The 14,591-nt window shown below is 40.9% G+C and overlaps 1 protein-coding gene across 1 annotated transcript; it reads left to right on the top strand.

The window, feature by feature from the left end:
- Positions 1 to 4,589: 4,589 nt before the first annotated feature.
- LOC109420252 (eukaryotic translation initiation factor 4E-binding protein) lies at positions 4,590 to 14,210 on the top strand. The gene is made up of 2 exons (XM_029854536.2): positions 4,590 to 5,116; positions 12,888 to 14,210. The coding sequence occupies exons 1-2, from the start codon at positions 4,972 to 4,974 to the stop codon at positions 13,097 to 13,099; spliced, it is 357 nt and encodes a 118-aa protein (XP_029710396.1). The 5' UTR covers positions 4,590 to 4,971; the 3' UTR covers positions 13,100 to 14,210.
- Positions 14,211 to 14,591: the final 381 nt, after the last annotated feature.

The following is a 14,591-nucleotide window of genomic DNA, read 5'->3' as shown; positions in this document are numbered from 1 at the left end:
GATCCAGTTCAAATCTACCTAGCAGCAACATATGTGAAAATATAATTATCAGTAGCAATTTCCAGACGTGAATCACAAACCCCCACCAACAGGGTGTGATTCTGAAAAACACATTTTTGTTTCTGCATGAATTTTGACAAAGTTCTGTCCGAAGCTGCTTAGAAGGCTATCCAGCGTGCTTATGTGAACTTTCAAGTTCCATAATTACTTAAATATGAAGCTGCTTAGAAGGCTTATGAGCGACCTTGAACAAGCTGCTTAGCTTATAAAGTACCCTTTTATCTGAACTTTTGGTTACTTGGGTTTTGACGGATGGACGTGAGGTTATAAGGGCCTGTCCATAAACTACGTAGACTCGGAGGGGGGGACGGGGGGGTCTGGCCAAAGTCTACGGTTTATACAAATTTCGAAAATTTTGTATGGACGAAAGTCTACGAGGGGGGAGGGGGGTGTCTGAAATTGTGAAAATTGAATCTACGTAGTTTATGGACAGCGCCTAAACTGGTGGTTGCCCAAACATGACATGACATGACAAGGCAGCGGGATAAATGATTATGTCAGTGCACCAACGAGCCAACTATTACATTAATGCTATCCTGCAGCTTAAGTGCATTAAATCTGATAAGGACGGAATCGAAGCTTAAGTCATCAAGATAGACTTTCACCTTAACTCAATGAGTTTGTGAAAAGTTATCAAGCCGGCTTCGTCAACGGCCGCTCAAAAACGGGCCAGATATTCACCGTGCGGAAATCCACCAAAAATGCTGCGAATAACCTGTCCCAACGCGCCACCTGTTTATGGACTTCAAGATGGCGTACGACAGTATCAACTGCACAAAGCAATAGAAAATCACGAACGAGAACGGCTGCGGGAAGTGCTGAGGGACGGTGTATAAACGGCGTAAGGATTTCGGGTGAACTATGCAGGTTATTCGAATCTCGACGGGGACTGCGACAAGGTGATGGACTTTCCTGTCTACTATTCCACATCGCCAGAGTATAAATTTCACGAAATCCGGTCAATTCGACTATTTTGTGGATGGCATGGGTGTATGAGTAAGAATGTATGGGTTGCACAACATTGTGATATTTAATAGCCACTGCTTGAAATGTTTAAGTTGCCGGAATAAACATCCATTGCGAATGGAAGCATACCCTTCTTCTTCTTCTTTTTTTATGGCTCGACGTCCCCACTGAGACATGGCCTGCCTTGCTTCAACTTAGTGTTCTTTGAGCACTTCCACAGTTTTTAATTGAAGGGCTTTCTTTGCCTACCATTGCATGAATTTGTATATTGTGAGGCAAGTACAATGATACTCTATGCCCAGGGAGTCGAGAAAATTTTCCCGACCGGAACGGGAATCGAACCCACCGTCTCCGGATTGGCGATCCATAACCTAAACCATTAGGCTAACTGGAGACCCATATCCTAGTATGTAACCACAAACTTTGTTTGTCAACTAAATAAGTCGAAGCATTCTCCTTGGGTCTCACCAAAACCACGGTGTACAATATTTAGAAGGTGATACCACAGACAAACAGACGTAACACTCTGATAATTCCCATCGTACACCGATTAAACGGCATTTTTCAAAATTTGATAGTTGACCAACTGCCCAACCGTGGCGCTCGCATAGTTTTTGTTCGAGTTTGACGTTTGCTTACTACCGCCACCTAGTTGATGGTCGGCCAAACATAGTCCTTTTAGCATTGGGCGAATATGTTTCCGTGACTATGATTTAAATCGAAAAATGTTCGATGTGTTACGTCTGTTTGTCTGTGGTGATACCTTCCGGAAATCTGACAGTTTTTTGATGACGTAATTCAAATCGTTCATAGGCGTGAACACAATGATCTAGTACTCCTCACTAATTTGATCAACGTAAAACGATAAGAAAGACGTCTCATGTTTATATCCAAAAATGATGTTTACATATAGGTTACTAGCCTGCCTTGTGATCTTTATGCCGTGACCAAAACCATACTGACGAATAAAATCAATTCTATTCCAAACTTCAACCGAGTAGTGTTGTTTCTCTAATGCGTAAGCGTGACAAACACTTCCACTTTCCTTAATTCAAGCATATGACATGGCGACCGTGACAAACGCGTGAGCGTGATAAATATGTGAAATCCAAATGCGCATCATCTGTGGAATTCGTGCCTATTATGCTGCCTTGCGCAGCATAGTTGTCCCATGATCATAGGGATTACCATAGAACAAGGGACAACTATACTGCACACGACAGTAAGAGACTGCGTTCAAAAAAGATTAACCTGGCATCAAATGCACCATATACTGGACGCAAAAACCGATGATCCTCTATGGACATGAGACTTGGACCATGCTCGAGGAGGATTTGCAAGCTTTTGGTGTATTCCAGAACGATCTCTGGTGGCGTGCATGAGAACGGTGTAAAGGATGATCCGCGAGCTCGCTACACTCTTCGGCGAACCAAAAAAAACCTGAAAAATGACAAAAGTTCAGTGTTGTTATCACGAGTTTGATGTTCAGCTCAAAACAAATCAGGTGCATATTTTCTGCTTTTTCTACGCATCACTCATTTGGGCCACCCGTTAGGAAACGCTTGCAAACAATGTTGAATTTCTCGCCAGCAGCTCTCGGGTAGCTCGGCTTTGCGGTTCCATCATATCATACGATTCCCTCAAAGTGTTCCCTCTCCGTTCCGTCCTCATATCGCGACGTCGCGTCGCCTCTTCCACTACTGCTTCTTGCTTCTTCCAATGAGGAGAGCGCTACTACATACTATACGCGAGAAGCGAAACTCAGAATTGGAGCAAGGGATGGGATGGATGGGAAGCAGCCGATCGCGCGCGCACTGTGAAACGTGTTTTGCTGCACGCTGTAATGAGTTTTAATTGATAAATGATCCGGCCCCCGGCGAGATGGAGATGCATTTTGCTATAGGCTAGTGTGGTTGGACTTTCATATAATGGGTCATTTCAGTGGAGGAATTTTATTGGTTTTAATATGTTTCTAAATGATTAGAGGAATTTTTACTCAAATTGATTTTGATTATTTTTTCTGTAAAGTACAGTAGACGTTACAGATTCAGTGAAACGTCTATAATGCCATTCAATTGAAGCTAAGCGTAAAAATGTTGTGGCTATATCGTACCTCTTGCCATCAAAACAAAATGTCAAAAGCGAAGTAATTTTTGTTTTTTGGTAACCACTTTTGCTGCAGTGCCAGAGCGGTTATGATTAACAAAATTTTTAATCATGATTAATCATTGATGATTAAAATTCTAAATTCGGTGATTATTGATTATGATTAATGATTAATTTGATTTTTAGGATGATTAAAGATTATGATTAATGATTAAAATTGGTTTTATCTGTGATTATTGATTATGATTATTGATTAAAAACGGCTCATTGATTAAAAGTCATGATTAATCATGATTAATCAATCATAAAAACTGGAAATGATTAAAAGGTTTTGTGCTGTTTACAATATATTTGAAGTTTCAAAAGTAAAAGTTTCTTTGTCTGGGAGATTTTTGAAAAAAAGAATCACACTTAGAACAGCATTTGAACCAATTTATGTTGGATCATATATTTTATATGGTGAATCATTTTTGGTAATGAATGATTAATGATTGATTAATTCTTTTTCCTTATGATTATGATTACTGATTAATGATTAAATTGCGAAATCAGTGTGATTAAGATTAATGATTAATGAATAAATAAATTTTTTTAGTCATTATGATTAATGATTTTTGATTAATCTTAATCATTAATCATTAATCATGATTAAATTTATGATTAATCATTAACGCTCTGTGCAGTGCAATGTTTTCCGAATGCACATTACATGCATTCAGTAGTAACTGACAAGACTTTAGCGTCTGTCAGTTTTTGAAGTTATCGACTTTCATTCTATAAGTGAAACGTGAACATGTTGCAGTTATCGAATATCTACTATAACGTAAACATAAAACAGTAGTACACTTTATAACTTTTATATTAAAGTTTTGATTCTTTACTTCAACAGCAGATTAAGAAGTGATCATTAGAAATTGTTGATCTAATTTGAAGAAATGCATAGGTATGATTGTTAAACACATTTTTTCTTAATTGAAGGAAGAGCTCTATTAATGTCACCAGGGGATGATTAATGTATAGGCGCCGTTGAGGCGTGCCTTCGGATGCTGAAGAACCGGTTGCAGAGCAGTTGGACCTCTTGAAGGGCATACTAATCAGTTATCGCACAATCAAAAATCCTTTAGAGTTCGGTTGTTTATCTCAGCATTTCTACACTGAATGGCTTAACATTCTTTTCTCCTCTTCGGTTGGTTTGAGTAAGAAGTGGACTGAAGATAAGAACCTCCAATTACTAACACAGAGAGTTTGGGTGCATACACATGGGCGGGATTCTGCGACGCAATCCCAATCAGCCGGTCACTTCGACACCACCGCTACCTCCGCTGCCACCCCGCCCATGTTCCACCCCCTGGATACTACCTTGCCCTGCGCCCCACGAACCACGACGAACGCGCAGTTCTGCTCGCGATGTGGATGTTGTTGTTTTCGTGCTGCTTTAAATTGCGGCGCGAACCACGCCGAATCTTTAGTCAGTGCCAGCATTTCAAACCGTTGCGACAGCTTACGACGTTCTTCACGGAAAGAAAGAAAGGAAGCCCAGTAGGAGCTGTACCACACACCAGTGCTTTCTCCCCCTTTCTGCAACAGGAAGCTGATATTGGTTCGAAACTGCCCCGCTCCCTTCTCGTTACGGTCCGCAAGAGAGATTGAGCGAATAGATACTGCCAAGTGCCAATTTGATAGTTGTTCTGCAACGAGCAGTCAGTGAGTGCAGGTTCTGATTGAAGAGTGTGTTCAAGAGTGCGTATTACAAAGTGTAGAACAGAATTATCGAATTCAGTACAAAGTTTAGCAAAGTACCTGATAAGCTTAAAGCAAAAAAAAAACAACTACATCATCATGTCAGCATCGCCAATCGCACGCCAAGTCTGCAGCCAGACGCAGGCCATTCCATCCAAGAGAGTCCTCATCCATGACGCCGCCGATATGCCCGATATCTACTCATCGACACCTGGTGGTACTCTGTATTCCACGACTCCTGGAGGTAAGTACCTACTTAGCACTCTGTGAAAAAGAAGAATCACAGAGAATCGCCTGCTACGTGACAAAGGTACGCGTTATTCTGGCTTATCGCATCCAAGGTCTGCTGCGTACTAGCAGGCCTACTGTGTTGTGTTGTGTGGTATACGTGAAGCGGAGCTCATGATGGCAGAGTGCGAATATTGGCGAATGAAGAAGATACACCCATTCGTCCTTCGGGCGTATCTCGAATGTTAATGCGTAGTTTTGCAAATGTGTGAACTATGAAGTGGTTCGGTAGGCCTACCCGCGAAGTATTCAAATTAATGCAAATTGTGGTGCAAATGAATTATGTCTAGATTTCCGTTTGGTGTGAAATTTAGTGTGTAGCTCCCCAAAAACACGTGTTTGGCGTTGGAACAGCATCTTTGCGACCAATTGGCACGAACAGCTAACGAGTGCTATATTTAGCTGACGCAATCGCTGTCCTACTGCTGAAGCGTAGTCTGCGATGGTACACTCTAGAATTTGGCTTGCTTCGCGTGGAATACTCGACTTTTAACGCCATCTCCGATGATGGCCTGATGAAGCGGAAATATTAATCTGCAATTCAATTTTCATCCAGTAGCGGGCGGCATGTGCGACTGGATCTAGTGGACAAAGACCTTTCTCACAGAGATTGCCGTATGCCGACAGAAATCTATCCGCAGAAGGAGGACACTCCATACTAACTATGGATGGATAGATGACTTCTTTGTTCGACTCATAAATGTACGATCAACGATCCGGACAGCGGAGAGCTACTACTAAATATTCAACACCGCGCGCTCATCGCGACAAATCTAGGGGCCTGCCTACGTATACCTATCTACCGACTAGAGCGCACGACGGCGGCGCGCTTGGGGAACTCGTTTTACCTGTTCTGGTCTGGTTGTCTGTCACCTCGAATCTATGTGGGATCCAAATAGGGCCGCCAGCCCCAACTCGTTTTCTATGTCCGACTATACATCGACTGTTATATGCGGTCTGCGTATATTGTATACGGCCGGCGTGTTATGCACACAAAAGGGCTGTGATAGTGAAGTGGGTAGAGCCGGTCGACGTGATCAATTCAATCCAATTTTTATGCGGTTCAATTGGGGGACACTATCCGCGTAGACGTCGAACCGCTCGCTGTTGACTCAACCAACGTCAGTGTTGATTGTGTATGATGACGACGGGTACGATTACAACTGCCGGGAGTGGCAATAAAGTCAAATTCATTGCTGGCTGATGATAAAGGAATCACTTGTTGTGTGTATGAAATGAAAGACGATCATCATCAAATTAATTTGCATTGGAGGGGAACAGAGTGCCATAAATATTTGACTTTGCCCATCTCACTAAAGACACGTGTACGCATGAAAGATTGTGTTTAGGTAGACGATCCAGTGCCACTGATAGTGAGTTGAAGCCTGATAGACCTAATAAGTTAATAATATTCATAATAAAAAAAGCAAACATTGATTGCCAATGTTGAAATTTAGATGCAACCATTCTCATTGGCAAAAAGCCTAGAAAATTGTGATATCAACTACTACAGTAGACGTTCGCTCGGTGCAAACGCTTTAACTGCAATGCTTTTTAACTGCAAGTCCGCTAAGTGCAACAATTTTGCAGTTATCGCACCGCTATCCATCAAAACGAAATATCAACAGCGATGCGATGTTTTTCGCATGCACTTTGGTTGCAGTGCGATGTTTTCAGTATGCACATTGGCTGCATTCTACAGCAACTGACAGCTCTTTGACGTCAGTCAGTTGTTGCAGATCGAATTTTATTCGCTAAGTGAAACTTAAACATGTTGCAGTTTTCGAACGTCTACTGTACTATCATTTTTCTTGTCATTATTAATGATTGCATTACAGTAGACGTTCGAAAACTGCAACATGTTTACGTTTTACTTACCGAATGAAATTCGAAAACTGCAACAACTGACAGACGTCACACAACTGTCAGTTGCTGCAGAATGCAACCAATGTGCATTCGAAAAACATCGCATTGCAACAAGAGTGCATGCAAAAAACATCGCATCGTTGTTGACATTTCCTTTTGACGGATGGCGGTGCGATAACTGCAAAATTGCAGGCTTGCAGTTAAAAAGCATTGCAGTTAAAGGGTTTGCACCGAGCGAACGTCTACTGTACATCTAGGATGTACTACAAGCATTAAAAGTGACCAAGTTAGCGTTGTTTAATAATAACATTGAAACAGGGACTCTCATATCAATCGCTTAGTTTTATAACAAGCCAAACATGAGAAAATCGTTGAAGTAACGTTGCTATGAAAGTTAGTAACACTCCTTAGGCCTTAACTTCCAACGGTGGGGTACTGGCATTTCCCGATGTAACCATGTTTCCTAGCTAAGATTAAGCATTTTTTCGTGATCTCTGAAATGGATCAATTTAGTAATCTCTATTTTCAGAGATTACCGGTATTGGTTCCCTTCTTATGCATGTGGCTCCCATTTTCATCCTACGAAAAACAAAGGATTGAAGCGCTGTTGATTTTGTTTCTTATTTTTGTATTTTTTTTGTTAGAAGTGAGCATCCATGAAAACAAAAAGAACGGAATCAATCGGTGCCGTAATCGCTTGTTTCCAAATAGGATGAATATGGGAGCGTGAGATTACTGATGGCACAAATACCCTATGTACGTTGTTTATGAAGTTCTTAATCTAGCAATGAATTTCATTATTTTCCTTTAGCACATGCAACACTACAGTAGGCGTTCGCTCGGTGCAAACGGTTTAACTGCAAGTCCGCTAAGTGCAACAATTTTGCAGTTATCGCATCGCTATCTGTCAAAAACTAAACGTCAACAGAGTTGCGATGTTTTTCAGATGCACTACAGCTGCATTGCGATGTTTTTGAGTGCATTCTGGCTGCGTCCAACAGTAATTGACAACTGTTTGACGGCTGTAAGTCATTGCAGTTAGCGAATTTCATTCGGTAACTGAAACGTAAACATGTTGCACTTATCGAACGTCTACTGTATTGGATTTGAAACTGATGCCAGGTAACACTTCGGTGCAAACGGGAGAAAACCTTAGGAATTGTGAGGAATTCTGAGCAACATTTCGAACTCAGATTGTCTCTCGTGAGCTCTGTCTTGCTCCTAGTTCTAAACTTCTAATATTTCAACTAGCCTGACAGCCACAAACTTGGGGTAAGACACTGTGCAAACGGGAGCAGCTCTGAGAAATTCTGAGCAACCTATTTGAAACATTATCATTGAATTAACCTGTCTATGCTGGCAAAATTCTTTTGTTCTTTGACTTTTACTGCGAGTTCTGTTTTTTTGCTGTCCTGCTTACTCTCACAGGAATTTTGAACACAGTGCTCGCAGTAAAAGTCAAAATCTCACAGCATGCAGAGGCTAATTTCATTGTTTTCATTCAGCACATGCAACACTATTGGATTTGAAACTGATGCCAGGTTACACTTCGGTGCAAACGGGAGAAAACCTGAGTACACTTCGGTGCTAACGGCAGAAAACCTCAGGAATTGTGAGGAATTCTGAGCAACATTTCGAACGCAAATTTTCTCTCGTGAGCTCTGTCTTGCCCCTAGGCTACGAATGACATCGCGTCTGCATCAAAAATGATAAAGAACAAAACTTATCAAAACACATGTCATAATCTTTCGCAATCAGTTTGATCATTTTATACGGAAACTTGTGTTTCCCTTCTATCAAACATAGCATTGACGGCATATTCCGGAAACTTGAAATAGAGCTGTCGAGAAGTTTTTCTACGCAGCGTAAACTATAAATAATCGAGTCCGCTAAAAAGCGTGCGCAAAAATAGAATGATGTTGGATGATAACATGTTTACCGGGGACGTTACGTACATAAACGGTGATGGATGGAAGTCGGAAGGATGGGCGACATTCGTAAACAAGAGGTGTGTCTTTTGTATTTGCCGGTTGGCCGATTTTAAATTGTGGTGGAAATCAATATTATCGTATAGGGCCAACCTTGGGGCAAGGCACCGTGCAAACGGTAGCAACTCTGAGAAATTCTGAGCAACTTATTTGAAATATTTCCATTTAATTTCATCGTTTTCCTTCAGCACATGCAACACTATTGGATTTGAATTTGATGCCAGGTTACACTTTGATGCGAACGGGAGAAAGCCTGAGGAATCGTGAAGAATTCTGAGCAACATTTCGAACGCAGATTTCCTCTAGAGGTGTTGTTCAGAATTCCACACAGTTCCTAAGGGTTTCTCCCATTTATGCTAAAGTGTGATCTGGCAACAATGTCAAACTGCAAAGTGTTGCGTGTGCTGAATAAAAATTGCAGTTTTCGAGATGTTTTTCAACAAATTTCGTCGATCATCGATAAAAGGAGTTGCTCAGAATCTCTCAGAGTTGCTCTCGATTGCACAGTGTCTTGCCCCTAGGGGCCAACTAAAGTATCTCGAGTATACCAAAGTGAAGAAACCTTATCAATTTGACAGGTCTCCTTCTCGATTGGAACTACAGTGAGGATTCGCTCGTTGGGTCACGACTGCGCCCCGATTAGCGAATCGTGTTCGTTCGTTGGGCCAACTGACAACTGATCAAAATGCTGTAGACATACGCAAGTGAAGAGAAATATGTCACGAAGCACTCACATACTTGCACAAACGTTCTGTATATAGGAGCTGCGATGCGACGGCGGTCAGACGTCAAACTCGTTTTGACATCGATTTTGACATTGACAGTGCTTTTTAATTGGGTTTTGCCCCAACCAGTGAACATTCAACTATCGAGACAGCCCATTTAACGAGCCGCCAACGAACGAATCGGGACTGTATGTGGATGACAGCAAATCGACTGTTCCAATTTTGACATTTCTCCTCTTTGTTTTTCCATGCTCGTTAGAGTCAACCTGGCAATCAAAACATAAATATTTACATTTATTTCGAACATAACCTGTCAGAAATTGACATGAGATCTAGGGGCAAGACACCAAATCTATTTGAAACATTTTAATTGTATGCCGTTTTTTTTTTCAGCACACGTAACACTAAACAATTTGAAACAGGTGCCAGACTGGCTATTTGGTACAAACGAAAGAAACCAAGAAGAATTGTGCGGAAATCTGCAAGTTGTTGTCGTCAAAAAGTGCACCGTAACACAAAGCGCTTAAAACCCCTATTATAATATAATTAGGGCCAATTTAGCCACAGCTGTAAAGGCGTAGCTATTCAGCATAACAGATGACGGGTTTGATTCCCGCTCGATCCAGGAACTTTTCACTATGGAAATTCAGGCCAAACATTTCAATAGGTCCTATCTGCATTTGAGAGGCTCTCTTTGTTCACTTTCTCTTTCAATTATTGAAATATAATGGTACATTTTTCAACTATTCTTGCAGTACAAATCAAAAGGAGATTGTTTTGACCATCGTTCAATGCAAGGAGACAATCATAATACAAATAAACAGCTGAGATATTAACGAAAGAGAGGGAAACCAAAGAGAGCCTCTCTTCTGCAGATTGGACCTTTAGACATGTTTGGCCTGAATTTCCTTGATTTGCTTGGGCAAATACTCACATGCGAAATGATCATTGACAGAGGAAGCTCTCTGTTAAAAACTGTGGAAATGCTCATAGAACACTAAACTGAGAAGCAGACTTTGTATCACGGGGGACGTTACGCCTATAATAAAAAGAGAAGAAGAAGATTATAATAAAATATAATGGGAATCAACATCTTTCTCGACAAACCCACTCGCGCTACCGCGTGCTCACTCGTCAGTCAACGACCTGCGAGCAAAAGCGCGCGACCGAGCTGACACTTTGCAAATTTTACTACGCATGACATCAAGGACGAATCATTTATTGTAGGTTTATTCTATCTTATCACACTACCTACTGGTCGTACGGAAGCCGACTTCACAGACACAAAGAAGCGTTGTTTTCGCGCTCATATTGTGCGAAACGTAAGTTTCTAATAATTGATTCTGGTGTTTTGTCGACTTACAAAAAGAAACCTCGCTAATTGAAGTGCGACTTCCTCGATGTTGTTGACGATGTGTCCAACTAGGTGTCAGAGGGGTGTGGTGTTGATGGATCCCAACCTGAACGGGCCCCGGTCAGTTTTGTTTGAGTAAGGGAGCAAATATCGCATCGAAAGAATCGCTTACGCAATCCATGTGTTTGAGTGACAATGTTTTGTCAAAAAAAAAATAGGTTGAAGCGTTCGAGCATTCAATACACTGACCGAGATGTAAAGTCTCCCACTTGATTAATAATAGGTCTCCGCTCGTGGAGCAGGATTGCAAAATGCTTACTTCATAAGCTTATTTGGAATTCTTGGGGATATCTAGATTCTGACGTTCCGTAGGTGTATTGAAAGTTCGCTAAATGCAACAATTTGCAGTTGTCGTACCGCGATCTGTCAAAATAAAAGTCAGCGACGATGCAATGCTTTTCAAATGCACTTTGGAATTGGTCCTAGAATTGGACGTTTGGAAACGTTCTTTAGTAACTGATAGCTTTTTGACGTCTGTCAGTTGTAGCAGTTATCAGAAAACATTCGGTAACTGAAACGTAAACATTTTACACTTTTCGAACGTCTACTGTACGTGAAGCACAAATTGTATCCTGGTGGAATTATCATAAGTGAATGAACTTGAAGAACAAATGGAGACGCATGGTTTCACACACAGTTTTCTCAAACGCGGCGGTTATGCAGAATGTTTAGTTGAAGGATATAATTCTACCATTTTCCCCACCTAAAGATAAAAAACAGGAAATACCATACAACTAGGCTAATACCGACTTTGTTCCTCACACTTTGCAGCTGTTGAGCGCGTGCATTTCTACGGCTGTCGAATCTTCGTTAAACAGAAAGCGAATTTTTTACTACGCAGGTACGCCACAATAAGGAAACGGAAAATTCGGACATTACGGAACAACACACTTGGCAGCGATCCTGCCTGCCGGCTAGCCAGCAGCGTGGTTAAAATTATCCCCCATCAGCGAAAGAGATTCATTGCACTTTGACGTGGGTTGTTGGGGTGATCGTGTAAGAGCTCCTCATCGTTACGATCAAAATTAAAAGAAAGTAAACACTGCGTTCGCAGCTAACTAACGTCATCTTTGTCGACAGTCGATGACGGTTAGTTGTTGTTGCTCGTTGGATACTTGGCTGGGTACAACCAACTTAATGGTGATGATGTAAAGTCGACTAAATTTGGATTAAGAGAAAACAAACAACCACAGACTGCCAGTCTGCAGCAGCTTTCAAGAGATAGATCTTTTTGTCAGACCGCATGGTGGATTCAAAATTGGTAGGTGATGAAAGTCACGTGGTGAATTCTCTGAGTTGAAATGTTGAACTCAAATTTCAGGCGGCGGCATGTCTTATCTTATCGGCCATTTTTATTTGTTCAGTCCTCGTTCTTTCTATTTCTGAGCTGTTTTGAATATTTTATTGAAATAGATTGATGAAGCCGCGCCATCGTATTCGTTTGCTTGTGTGCAAATTTTCTAGGCCTTGTCCATTGACGTCGGCTTCGCTTTGAAAGGTCAACTCGTTTGACCGGACTCGACCGGCTCGATCCAGGACCTAGCCTATGAGTTTGCACGTTTGCACTGATCATCATAGCTCTGTGCGATGACCTCGATTGTTCTTTGCTGTATTAAAGCTCCAAATGGCGTGGCCAGATAACGCGTATCATTTATGATTAAGCTCAAATTCAGCCATCAAACCAGACGACCACAATCTAATCTATTCTGTTTCCTATCCATCTTTTTTCCCTAGGTACCCGCATCGTCTACGAGCGTGCCTTCTTGATGAATCTGAAAAACTCTCCACTGGCACGCACCCCGCCGTCTAACCTGAATAACCTACCTCACAACATTCTCAGAAATGGAACCACCGGAGTCACCAGCAAGCCGAAGCCACAGCAACAACCGCATAACTCGCCGCCCAAGTTCGATGAACACCAGGAGCAGTTCGACATGGACCTGTAGATTCAGCTGCCGGGACGCTCGTTCCGCAGAGAGTTCTTTGTTACTCTAATGGATAATTCAAGTTCTACCTTAAGATGATTCACGATATAAACTTTATAAGTTTATCCTACTTTATCGTTTGTAAGATTAATGTTAGAGGAAATGCATGCTGCTTTGCAAAATACCACAAAAGAACACACTGATTCGAGGAAACGGAAATTCTACGTATTCTACGTTCATCGATCCGATGGACCAATACAGCGTGCGAAGACTGCTAAACGCCATCTACATTGTGAGCTCTAAACAAGAACCAAGAAGACAGCAGAGTACTTATGACGCCTTGCGGTAGTGCACGCCCAAGGACGATCATTGTTCTGTTTTGTCGAATTAGGTCTACACGTTATCCTAATCTTTCAAAAAAAAAAAGGTGTATCCCCCGGACGACAGTCAACACACTCTTTCAGTGAATGCTGTGCTGTGTCACTGGCCAACAGTACGGGAAGTTTTGTGATACTGGATGGCTGACGCAACCAACCATCCAACTTCTAGGAACTAATGTTTGGTTTAAAAACAAAACAAGTAAAATCTTAAAGAATAAACCGTTTAAGTATCAGAAAACAAATTTTTAGATGTTAGACAATTTGAGTGGAACAGAAGTTAACAACAGCTTCCAACAACATAAAAAGGAGAACGAAACAACCAGTTCTCAAAAGTCATTTGATTTGTACGCAACTCTATGTTATTGCTGCTTTCCAACTTCAAGACTAGGTTTCAAAATCAGCTAGTGGTAATATGATAACAGAAATATCGGTGTAAAAATTATCTATGCATTGCAAGGTCAATCATTGATGATACGATATCACGATAGCAATAGGTGACAAGTATAAAATGAAACAGATAATGTTTGTTTTTCTTTGTTTTAAACTAAATGTTTTTATTGTATGTATTTGAGTAAATGAACCTATTTGTAATACAACTTCTACAACTTACTAAATACAAATTCTAGCAGCCAGGCAGAATAGCAATCTGCAGTTTGAATCTAATTCAATCACTTTTATGAAAGCACGATGCAATGATATTTTATTTGATTACAGTTCATCAAAATAATAAAAAAAAATCAACGAAAAAATAATCATTTACAAGGTTTTAAGTGCAATATCCGAAAACAATGCCTATTTTCACTAAATCTTTGTAACTTTCTTTCCGTTGGGTTTGAGTTCGGTCAAATCTAGATTGAGTTTAAATAAGGGCGAAAGTAACATGAGAGAGTTCTCTTCATCAACTTTCTCTTCTTCAAATTAAAGTGACAAGATGCAAGTATGATTGAACTTTTTGGCCATAAATCGCTAGGTTGCGATGCAACCTAGCGTCTAAATGTAAAAAAGTTCGATTGAATTTGCATCTTGTCACTGTAATTTCTAGAAGAGAGAGTCGATGAAGAGAACTCTCTCATGTTACTTTCGCCCTTATTTAAACTCAATCTAGAAATATACTATATTAACAATACAGGTCA

Source organism: Aedes albopictus, chromosome 2 (genome assembly GCF_035046485.1).
Source record: "Aedes albopictus strain Foshan chromosome 2, AalbF5, whole genome shotgun sequence".
NCBI lineage: Eukaryota > Metazoa > Arthropoda > Insecta > Diptera > Culicidae > Aedes > Aedes albopictus.
The sequence above is the reverse complement of the archived record's forward strand: the minus strand, read 5'-3'. Positions and strand labels throughout refer to the sequence as shown.